At 42.7% G+C, this 12,318-nt stretch overlaps 1 protein-coding gene across 4 annotated transcripts in view; it reads left to right on the forward strand.

The window, feature by feature from the left end:
- The first annotated feature begins 528 nt into the window (after positions 1-528).
- Positions 529-12,318, forward strand: part of JMJD1C (jumonji domain containing 1C) — a 159,650-nt gene continuing 147,860 nt past the window's right edge. For 3 of the 4 annotated variants that reach the window (XM_071438590.1, XM_071438591.1, XM_071438593.1), the window contains exon 1: positions 529-875. In XM_071438590.1, coding sequence (XP_071294691.1) covers positions 735-875 — 141 coding nt within the window. In that variant the 5' untranslated portion in view covers positions 529-734. The remainder of the gene's footprint in view (positions 876-12,318) is intronic. The other variant, XM_071438599.1, reaches the window with a different exon arrangement.

Consider the following 12,318-nt stretch of genomic DNA (forward strand, 5'->3'; position numbering starts at 1 on the left):
TTCGTGTCCTATCGCCTGGTGCCACCGGGGAGAGCCTGATTCCCCCTTCCTGGTACCCCGCCTTCGCACATTTATGTACATTAATGAGCTCTCGGAGTTGTCCGCCTTGAGCAGGGTGTGGGCGAGCCCGCGGAGGACGGACAGCGCTTCTTCCACCGAGGGAAGTACCCCGGAGAGGCCGTGCCCGAGCTGCCGCCGTGGCACCGGAGGCAGGGAGCGGGTACCCCGCCAGTGTCACATCACCGCGGGGCTGCTCTCGGGGGGCGCCGGGGCGGCAGGTGAGGGTCGTGCCGCCCCGGCCGGGGCTGGGCAGGGGGCGACGGGACGAGCCCCCGCGGGGTCCCGGTGCCACCCCAGCGGCCGCGGACTCTTTGCCGCGCTGCGGCCGCTAGCCCCGCGCTGCCTGGCGGAGGGAGACGTCGCGCGGCGTCGGTCTCCATGGCAGTGGGGCTGCGTGGGCGGAGTGGTCGGGGCCGCAGCGCGGCGGGCGGGCGCGCGCGGGAGAGAGGGAGGGAGGGAGGAGGTGAGGGAGGGCGCGCGCACCCCCGGCCCGCCCCCGCCCCTCGCTCGCTGTTTGTGTCGGGCTGTGGCGGCGGCGGCGCGGCCGAGGGGCTCCGACCCTCCCGCCGCTGCGAGCCCGAGAGCCCCGCGCCCGTCCCCGCCCCACGCCCGCCATGCGCGGCCCCTAGAGCAGCGGGCTCGGCGGCTGGTGCGGTGCCTGCGCGGCGGCGGCCATGGCGGTGGAGACGCGGCCGGAGCTGGTGGGGAAGCGGTTCCTGTGCCTCGGCGGCGAGGAACCGCCGGAGAGCGGGCGCTGGCGGGCTGGGGTCATCCGCGCCGTGTCCCAGCGGGACTCGCACAGCCCCGACCTGGCGGTAAGAGCCGCGGCTCGGGCCGGGCCGGGGGCTGCGGCGGGGGGCGGCGGGCCCGGCGTGACACGGCCCCGCGCCCGGCCGGGCACAGTGACGTGGAGCCGGGGGTCACGGCTGGCGCCAGGTGCGGATCCTCGCGGCGTGCGCGGCCGCTCCGTGCCCCGGCCCGCGGGGCGAGACGGCCGCTGCCCGGCCTGGCCAGCGGGGGACAATCGGGCTGCCCCCGGAGCAGCGGGGGAGAATGCGGCTGATCCAGGGGAATGCAGGAACTGCCGCCGCGTAGCACTGTCCGACTGGGTCCAGCGCGCTGGTGAACGTTGTTATTAAAAGAATGTCATTGTTTCCCTTCCTTTCATGCCCGCTGTCAGTGTTTTCCTAAGGGGTGTAGGAATGTGCGTGTAGGTTAGCGAAGGAGCCAGGATATGTGTGTGCTCTGTTGTGCTCAGACACACTCTCGCTGTGGGGGGGAAACACGGCCAGGATTTCCTTGGGTTGGTGTTCTGAATGCATAATCTGTAAAATGGAGTTTTATTGTGCTCCCCGGACTTCGGCGTTATATTGTTCGTGAATTCCGCAGTCACAGGAGTGCTGTGTTACCTCTGTGGTTGTCTCCTGCCATGTTTTTATGTCATTTGGTGTTTCTGAAAGCACATTTAAAAATATCACGACTATGTAAATGGGCATTACGTAGGCTGAAAAAAGGAATCACCGGACTGCGCTGGGCAATCCATATTGCTGCTGGCAAGGGGGAGGCGTTCACAGCCCGACACTGATGGGGTGGAATGTTGCCTTTTTTACAAACTCATCAGGCAAACAATTGCCTGGTATTAGAGATTATCGATTGCTTAGTTCGAAGTGTGAATCACAGAATTAAGAACTCTTGTTTTTGTTCATTCCAGACTTTAAGCTTTGTTTCAAAAACAGAAAGTGGACTTGAGATGCTACTTTTTTGCTGTATTCTGGGTTAGTTTTCTTGGTTGTTTGGTTGGTTTTGTTTGGTTTTTTTTGGTTTTTTTTTTTTTTTTTTCTTTGCATGCTGTTCTGGATTTTTTCCTATTCTCCAGCTATGATTCACGGAGCCCTTGAATTCAATCTCCTAAGTTCATGCCCTTCTTTATGAAATGGTTTGTGTTTTCAGCCTTTGGCTATATGTGAGAATCGTCTAGAACACTATTTTTAGAAGCTATTTTGGATGTTACTCTTGCAGGGCAGTCTCTAGAATCTATATACAGTTATGGAAACACTGAGTAAGGTTTAAGGAGGTATTTACTAACATTTACAAGTCAGAGCCATAATTTGTAAACTCTAGGGGCAGAGCTGACATAAAGAGAGAAAGTCATTTCAGGGGCTCTGTCTGTTTTGTTAAAGGCATGCTGCCGATTGTACAAACTTGTTCCTCTTGTTGACTTCGGTGTCTGTTTTTCTCTTCAGATGCTCTTTCTTTACAATTCTTGGTAATTTAAGGAAGAACAGTCACGTTTCAGCTGGTTTTTGAGGCAGGATGACTAAGGGTATGCTTATGTGTTGTAGTGAAGCACCATTTGCATAGATCCAAAGTACCTGAGAAGCGGGCTGGATGCTCCAGCATTTCAGCCTGGGTGCAGTGCAGTGCTAACGTGGCCATATTCCTTCTGGTGTTCAAGATAGCTGCACAGCACTGCATTATGCTATGTACATACACTCCCAGTCACCTACGAGCGCTGGAAGCCTGGGAAGGTCTTGAAAAGAATTTCTAGGTCTAAAGAGGTGCAGTAGTACTTAACTACTGGAACATCATTGCCCTCTTTAAAGTGCAGCATTTGGGGTTTGTGTTATATGTTCTCTGCCCCCACAGCACAAAGAAGTGGATAGAGGAAAACATGATAAGGTTTCTTTAAGCAACAGGTAGTTTCTGCAGGTTAGACTCTCTTTCTGCATTTATAATGAACATTAGCTTCTCGTTAGTCGATATTTGCTAATGTGATGATCCTCTTCCCCTGCCCCCAGCAAAGGACAAGGATGTTTTTCTGTTAGCCCTGTTCTATGTGTGCTATCCTAGCTGGAGTAACTACTGCTCTTATCCTTCTATGGCTTTTGTTTTGAGGTGGCCATTCCTGTAAATAGGTCCCAGACCCTTCTGCTCCCTGTCACTCGAGTGGAGCAGTAATTCTTGTTGACAGTTTCATTGCTGCCCACAGGGTGCGGTAGGAAAATGTTGAAATTGACTTTTGTCAATTTGGTGTTTTCCTGATCCCACAAGAGTGGCATGTATGAATGAAAAATGCAGAAGCTGCCCTGAGCCACAGGACAGGAGGAGGGCAGCAGTGGGCATTTCAATGTGAATTGCAACTGGCTGGAACTGAGTTACCTCCTAATCCTGGCTTTGGAAGGAAGTGCTATTTGCATTGACTTTGTGTCTTTTCTTCCTGGGTAAGCGTGAACCCCCCAGTCAATTTGAACCAGTTTAAGAACAGGGAGATGTTTGAGAAAGACTGCCTTCCCCTAGTCTGTGAAAGTTGATATCTGAGAACCCTCTCCCCAAAAAACCATAAAAGCAGGGAGGTCATGGCATTTGGTGTTCTCCTGGAAGTGAAGAGGCAATCTCCAGCTGGCCAGCCAGCGTGCACCCAGCCTGAGAGCAGCTGCAGCATATGCTGTCTGTCTTACCCCATTCAGACATAGGTGATGGAATGAGAAGGTGGGTTTGAGGGCATGACAAAGAGCTGAGCATTAATGGAAGTGTGAGAGCAAGCCTCAGTGTGTGCCTGTGGGAATAAATGGACAAATGGGGAGTTTTATGGGGTGCAGGAGCTCAAGCAGACATGGGCAAGTTTAGAGGCAACTCAGGTAATTAATGTTAAGTGGCCACAGGGCTTATAGGAGCAAATCCAGAGGAAACTGAGCTTCATTAGTTCTGCTGTAAACAGAACTACTCATTAAATCAGGAACTCCAGACCTGAAGGCTAGACTAGCTGCTCTCCACCTTTGAGCAGGGAAATCAAAAGCTCAGTTTTCATATGCTGCTAAATTTGTTTCATGATTGTGTTTTTATAGATAAATTAATTATTATTTTCATTGAAATTATTGTCCTGGTAGAAAAACATAGGAAAGAACTCAATTGTCTAGTATTTTCCTCCTGCTAAGTCTTCCCTACTCCATTAGTGTACTAAGTAAAATAAAAAATATATTAAATAACTCTTTCCTTATACTTTTCATGACTGCAATATAGCTGATATGCAAGATCTTTTTTATAATGTATTTCTTTACAAAGAAAGAAACCACTGTGAAAGTATCTTTTCTCCCACTGCTTTATAGAAATTTTGCCTTCCTCAGCTTTCCTATTAATTCACCACTAGTGGGGAATATGGTGAGAACAGCTGGCACTGGTTGTGAGTGCTGTTGGTCTCCTGGAATATGAATGCTCTTGCCATTACATGAGACCCTCCATGCCAGGATTTGGAAGCTGTGCCTCTTTCTTAGTCATCCTGTAATGCTTACAGATGTTGTAAACACCTGCCATACAGGTATAATGTGTGCAATGTAGAAAATCTAATCCAGGAGTTTTCTTCCTGGTTTTCATGGTCTGAGCTTTATAAATTAGACCTCTTGATCTTTCTTGGACATTGTTGTTGCATGCAAAGCATTTGTTTAAAAATCAAAGCAAGGACAGAAGTCTGATATATGTGTTTGTGTGTGTATATGTGTGTCTGTTTCGTAGCCATTGAGAGAATGCATTACTATTTTTCAGCCTCACACCAAGTGTTGTTAGAGGAAACTGGGAGCTGTGTTTTTCCTTCCTTCTAACTGCCTGGAAAAGCTTGTGTGCTGCTCTGATTACAGTGATAACTCTGGGCAAATAAAGAAATGGCCAGGAGGAAAGAGGTGGAGTCAGTGCCATATGATCTCCCTGCTCTTTACTGTCCCATAAGAATTGCTTTCTGGACCATAGGTTGCAAAACTTTGATGTGGTGATGAAAGAGAAAATGGAAGTAAACTTTTAAACATACAGTGTGCAACTCTTAATAAAGGAATATCTCATTAGTTTTAAAATACTGAAATCTCAGTAATCTGTAAGTTCTGGTTTATTGATGCATGAATTTTCTGCCATGATGCACATGGTTTGGAAGACAGCATAAAAATTGAGTTGGTAGTCTTTAATGAATTATGATGGGCAGACTACCATCTAATAATTGTGCATAGGGAAATGTATTGTGGCAATAAATCACCATGTCAGATACTCTTCATAAAAGCCTAAATATTAATGATAGTTTGAAGCAGCTGTGTGATTTTTACAGTAAAGTCAGTAAGATATAATGCTGTAAACAATACATTAATACTTTTGGTGAATTGCAGTTTTTTGGTATCTCGTAATTGGTAATTTACAAACAGGCAATTGTTAAAAATTCAATAAGTCTGGTAAAACCACTTGAAGAGAATATCAGCAGATTGTGTATCTGTTTTAACTGAATTTGTCTCCATTTAAAAGTAAAGTGGAAGTTCGCAAGATGTAATGAAAATTTACTACTACTGTGTTGCACTTAATATGAAAATAATTTTAAATAATTTTGGATAGTTGAAAAAAAATATATATTTTAGACAAGTACTCCATACTCTGATTAGTTTCTCACTAAATGATGAAGTTGAATTTGCCTTCACTGTGTGTGGAGCTGCTCTTACCTAGTCTTTTTACAAACTGTAATTGTTTTCATCTTCTTGCTTCTGCATTCCCAAGGTTTATGAATGGGATCTGTCTTTGTCATAGAGGCACAGACTTGCACTTCTGTAGGTTACACTTGGTTCCTGCCATATATTGATTTTTAGTGCAGTGTGTTGCATATTGTCCTCTGTTTTCCTTTTGCTAAGATAGTATTATAAGGAGAAAGTGCATGTGTTATTTTTTTTAACAAATTTGAGCTGGTCTGTTGAAAATGAAATTTCTTTTTTCATTCCTTACTATTGAAGTATGTGCTCTGCAGCTTTGACTTGCTAGCCTTGACATAAACTGGAAGACACAGAAAAATCTTCAGTAAAATTATTGTAGAAAGTAAACAAATAAATATGCTTCAAACTAGTCGTGCACAGCTTGTTGGTGGTTAATGGAATTTAAAAATTCTGTGTTTCTGTACTAGCATCTGGGTTAAAGATGAAGAGCAAGTTGTTGATGAGGATCCTGTCACGTTATTTCCTTCAGCTATTGGAGATGACACTAAAGACATGCCAGAGTTTATCACATCACTGCTGCCTCTGAATGAAGGAATGTTGTTGTAGGATGTGTTTTGAATCTGGTTTGAAAGGAGTGGGAGAAGCTCAAAATTCAACGGGGATTTAGGCCTTTTTCAGTTGTTTCTGCTGTTCTGTATCAGTGTTGATGCCAACAAGAGTCTTGTAAGTTTGGTGTGTGTCAGCTGGCCAGTCTTTTCTTGGCTAAGCTGTAAAGAAAACTTCCTATTTCCTTTTGTGTTTCTAGTAAGGTTGAGCTTGTCATCCTGTGTCTGTGAATGTCGCCTCATGTGTATTCCAGAGATAATTCAGGAAGGAGTACCTCTTTCATAGTAATTTGACTAAAAGATCAAACAGAGGAGTAGTCCTATGAAATTGACTGCAAGGCTTCAGTGCTTTATACTCTGCCCTTCCCTCTTCACTTCTCTTAGTAAAAGAAACCTGAGTATGATGTAGATCAGTAGGTAAATGTACCTGCACTGATGGATTTTGAGTAAAGTTTGTTTGAATGTCAGGATTGCAGAGAGAGTTTAGGTGTCCTGAGCTAGGGACGAACCATTTAATTTGTTGCCTAGTTGCAAAGTAAACAACAGTGAACAAAGTATGGCAAAAGAAAGGTTTTATCTTCTTTCAGGAGGTTCTTAGGAAGAGATATCAGATATTTTCTTAATTTAAAAAATTGCTCTTGCCTTTTATATGTTTAGTGTATAAATACAGTATTATTCCACATTTGTGTTACCTCAGATTTTTCTTCTTCTGGAACTTTGTGTGAATCTTCAGAGCTGTCTGAAAGCATGGCCTAGCCATCATAAAGAGTTGTAAAAAATGAGCAACTATTTTATAAGAAATCATTCTTCTTGTGCACCTTCCAAGATCTCTGAACCTGCTTGAGAACAGCAGAACCGTTATTTAATATCAAATAGAATGAATTTTAAAAGTGGTCCTTGTGAAATTTGGCCAAAAATCAGCTCAGCCTTCTTCTAATCCTACTATCAGTGAGCTGTAGAGATGCTTAGTTCCATCAGGGATCTTGAATCTTTACTGGGATTAGGCTTGACTTTCCCATTCAGTTGGACTTGGTAAACTGCTGCTGCTTTTGCTGAAAAAAAGCAGGTACAGATCATCTGAGAAGTTCAGCTGAAGTTGGCAACGAGTGTTTGTCTGGGAAGAGACACACACCTCTGTGACTCCACATGGCTTTGACATCCCATGTTGCTTCAGGGAGGGTTTCCCTCCTCACCCTGCTAGTAGGGACTGAGACCTCTGTTTGTAACCAGCCTGTTCTTGGAAACTGGTGGAGAATTCTAAGCTAAACTAATGCTGTATTGCTTCATTATATTGATTCCTCCAGAAATTGTTGTTAGTTGATGTTGTACCTGTGTACCACTAATTTTCAGTGTTATAAGACAGAATGAGAGCAGGGGATCCAGATGAGCATCAAGGATTTTGCTGTGTTTTGCTTTCTATTAATTTTCTTTAAAATATTATTTTACTTAAAACAGCTGTTGCTGTGTTTCAGAATTAAGTGGAATGAAGCAACTTGATTTGCTCCTGAGGAAGTTACTTATGTACATACAGCAACTGGCTTTGAGCTAATTCATGAGCTCTGTTTGGAGCTTCATGGGCACAGAAGGTGCAGGATGAGCATTAAAAGCGTCTAGCTTGATCCTCCAGTGGCAATGTTTTGAGAAGTTTTGAAGACTGTGGTTCCACAGACATTTCTCTTGGTGGCACTGCTGGCTTAATTTTTTTTTAACCCTGAACAGTTTCCTGATCCTTCACCGTATGGCACTTGAAGCAGTTGTACTGAGGCTGGAGATGGTATGGGATCAGTCCGAGGGCAGGAGCAGCTTAAGGTGGAACTGTGTCCAGGAGAAATGTCTCTGGACCATGGCCTGAGTGAAGTTGAAAACTGACTTAAATACTTTGGAGGGTTGTATGCAGTAACTAGTAGATGTGTTCAGTTGTATTAATGGTACTTATTCACATAATATGACTAATTTCTTCTTTCAGCTGAATAAAGAAAGAAATGTTCACAATAGCGCATGACATGATCATTTGATGTCTGCTGATGCAAGACTTACTTACAAAAGCAAGTTTTGGAAGAATAAATGTGAAACTAAATGCTCTGACAGAAACCTAAGCATCTAGATCTGTGTTAAAATGCATAAACCTCTGATGACTCAGTAAAGTGTTGCCTATAATATTTCTGCATCAAGGAAGATCTTTTTGAGTGTGTTGAACAGCACCACAGCTGATGCAGATGTTGAAATGATTGCAGTGAGGCTTCACTGCAGGTAACTCAAGTAGACACTGCTGACTTATTATTTGGGTTGGCTCACCATGGTTTTAGTTTTTGGCTAAGGGACCAGGGCTCTTCAATCAAATGATGGTTTAAAATCTGAATTTTGATTACTCTGTGAAAAAGAGAGCACTTGCTGAGTCATTGCCAGGTGGTCCAAGTCAAATCTCTTCAGTCCTGCATGTCTGGTGAGGAGGGACTGGAAAAGCTGTATTTTGGAGGAGTGTTGGCAAGGACAGTTCATTTTGAAACATTCCTCCAGCTGATTTCCTTATTTCTTTGTTTTTCTTGGCTTGTCTTTTTTCCTGAAACGTGGAATGTAAATTTACTACCTTTCAAAAACAAACAAAGCGGCCTAAAAGCCAAAGTCAAGCAGACAAAGGAACTTCTTGGGGTAATAATAGAAAATATGTGATCTAAACTGTTCAGTCAGTATAGAAAATCTTGGAGAAGGAAAACCAGGAAATGGTATTGAAGTCTTGGGCTGGAGTTTCTCATTAATCTGTACTTTTTCTTGCACCTTAATTCTTCATACAACATGACTTGAAGACTTCAATTTGTCAGCCTTGGTTTTCATCAAAGACAGGAGCAAGAGCATCCAATCAAGACATGGTGGAAGCAGCTTTTAGAGGGCAGGTTAATGAGTTTTAGGCTGTAGACTCTTGGTGAGATTTAAAGAGTTAGGAGCTAACAGTGGTCTAGTTTTAGCCAACATTTTAGTCAAAAGTACAAAAGCTGTTATAATTGAAGAATGAATGGAATGAAGTGCTGTGGCCTTCAGAGCTGTTGGGATGCTTTGTTGTCAAACCTCTACAATTCTGGCACAGGGCTGCACTTCCTCAGTGTTTTTTAATAGGGATTTGGAGCTCAGGGACTTCATCCAGCTGAGGACTTTGAGGTTTGTAGCCCTTCCTGGATTTCTCATAAATGAATTAGTGGGAAATCTTTTTGAATCTATGTGAACTTCTCAAAAGCCTGTGACAAAGAAGGGTCAGGCTTTACCTGTGCATCACAGTCAGGATTCCCTTCTGTTGTTTCAGATATGCTTTGGTCCCTGCATTGAGAGGTACAAGTCCACAGTCACCCCTTTTTTGCCATTCATGATTTTTTCATTGTTTTTGCATGGCACTCAGGATTTATTAGCTCTGCTCTGTGACTTCATATTTATCTCCTGGAGCTTATAAATGTGGCAATTCTCCTTCACTATTTCTTAACCCAAGAGAAAAGGAGGTATCTCTTCTGTCAGTCCCTACCAACCCTGTCCAAATAAATGTCTCTTTGAACTAGATTATTCCAAAGAGTGCAGTTGGTTTGCTTATCTTAAATGGCTCTCCACCAAGATGTGTATCTTCATGTGATTCCCTTTCTGCAGGTTGTTCTGAACAGATTGAATTTAATATTGTAGAGTTAATTTTTTTTCAGGAAATGAGGTAACATTATAAATGAGTTTTAATTTTTAAAAATTGTAATTTATTTCTTCACTGGAGTATATAATTGATATTTATTTTTAGTTTTGCTACCAAAATTGTCTATTGCCGGTGCATTTACATTTAGTATACCTAGATGTTGGTCAGACCTTGGTGGTAATCTATTTAATAGCAGTTTAACAGTGAGTAAGATAAAAAACAATGTGGAGATGATAATGAAATATTTCTGGCTTGCTAACTGTTAATTCAGGTGTGCTGTCCTAAATACACCTGAACCTCCTATATATTGTCATATTTTAAAATTTGTATGTAGGTCAGAATGTGATATGTGAATATTTTTAGATAATGTCATGATCACTTCTCAATTAAATAGGTAGCTTTTCTGTGTAATGGTGTACTTACCTCCTTCTGTGTGATCTTTTAGAAGAGATAATACATTTTGACTCATTTAAAGGAAGTTCAATTTGTTTTTATAAATAGAAAATGTTTCAAGTTCTTTGTTACTTTGTAGTATTTTTTCCTTTAAAAGTATGTAGTCTAAATTAATCCATTTCTTTTGTTACTGATTGCTTTTACAAGATTTCAATTTAGTGAGTCAGGCCTAGGACTATAGAAAATGAAAAATCTTGTTTAATAAATTATTCATTGACTAACTTTATGATTCCATCAGATGGTTTCTCTTAAAACTGAGTGTAGTACTTTAGTAAATGATTGTAAAGATTTTTGTATTTGAAATTAAAAGATTTGGCTTTCTGTTGATGCTTGCTGATACTGCTTGATTTGTTGGTTGGGGTTTTTTTTTGTTTTTTACGTTCTGTAATATTGCCTTTTCAGGTAAAGTGAGATGTGTGTGTATACTTTGGCATATTTTTCCCTGTCAAAATTTTTTTGACAGTAAGTTTTCTGATGTCTGATTTAAAACTTTTTTTTTTAAACTTTTAAATGCATTTGAGCACGGCTGATGTTTCACTAACATGGCAGAATTCATTGCTGCTCAATGGCTTAGTTTCAAATGTGATACACAGGATACAAGTGTTAAGTCTGCCCATATATCACTTTTCTGCTAGAATAATGGTAGAACTTAATAGGGCTCTTCAGTTGTTCCTCTGAAATGGAGGAAGTTTGTATCTCCAGAGGGTTCTTAGGTAAAAGGACTGCATTCAATATCCTCTTAGGCTCTCTCCTAAGATGTGTTTTGTATTATGGTAACTACCCATTTCCAGGTGTCTGGAACCTGTGTTCCAGGAATGTTTACTGGTTTATTTGAAAGAGTTTGAGGCTTCAGTTGATATAACCAATTAGCTCTATGTCTGTGTTTTTCCTTCCTTTTTTACAGAAGTCTGGTTTTGGTCTTGGTCTGCCTTTTAGGAAGTATGTCTTCAGTTAAGAAGAGGACAATGTAAGGACATGCAGAATGGCTCTCAGGAATCTTATGATTTGGTTTATATAGTGTTTGGAGGCAGGAAAGAATGAAAAAGAACTTTTATTTTTTCTTCCTTTTTTTTTTTCCTCTCTTTTTTCCCTGAAAAATTTTATCAGTTCTTGAGCTCTTTAATCAGGACTTTGTATGCAAAGACTGAGCAGGCACATACATGGAGGCACACAGTTTGTGGTGATTGGGAGTGGGGCTGTGGCTGAGCCTGATCCCCAATGGGCCACAGCTGTGAGAAGCAGGGGAGCAGCATTGAAGGTAATGAGCCATGGAGTGCTGAGGTGTGCTCACCAATCACACAGGGAACAGAGGGCACACAGGTGCAATGCATCAACATGAGGGCATAAAAGTTTGGGGCTAAAGAACAGGGTGAGCACAGACCTGAAGCCTTCTGAGCTGGTAAGGTGTTCCTGTGTATGGGTTGAAGCTTTCTGAAATTGTTCAATGATATTCTGTGTTTTGTGGCCATCTCAACTGTGACGTGTGCTGTGACACACAGACTGGAAGGTATGGGTCAGCCAACAGAGGAGGCAAGGGGAGAATAGAGGACTCTGATGGTCTGAATGCAGAACCCCTTATGTAGTTTGATGTAAATTGACAAAAGGAAGGCTCCTCCTGTCTGCACAAAAGGCAGTATCCCTTCCTGGGGGGCTTCTGGCTGCTCTAGGTCCATTCTCTAGCACAAAGAAATATTAAGAAATTTGTAATCAAGGGAAGTCTAAATGTTGAAGTTCAGTACCTGAATTGATAGCTTTACTCAAACCTAGTGGTTTCTTAAGCTCAGGAAAAAAGGAAATCTCAAAAAGCATTGATTACTTAAGATCAGAGCAGAGACGTGAAGCTGGTATTGCTGTGTAATTAATTACAGCTTGGGCCATGTGCACTTCTTGTTCCTAAAGCTGTCAGTTTGGTATTTCTTATGTCAGTTGTAGAACTGAGGGGGTTTTTGTGGCTGCTCCTAATTGCTTTGTTTACTTCTCTTTCCAGGACTTAGCTGTATCTGCTTGTTATTTGTCAGCTCTTACTGCAAAGGGAGGCTCACTTGTAACATAGCAGGCATGTGCTGCTCTTCTGGGACAGCATGTG

This window comes from Agelaius tricolor, unplaced genomic scaffold (assembly GCF_023055355.1).
Source record: "Agelaius tricolor isolate 1412-34295 unplaced genomic scaffold, bAgeTri1.0.p SCAF_13, whole genome shotgun sequence".
NCBI classification, from domain to species: domain Eukaryota; kingdom Metazoa; phylum Chordata; class Aves; order Passeriformes; family Icteridae; genus Agelaius; species Agelaius tricolor.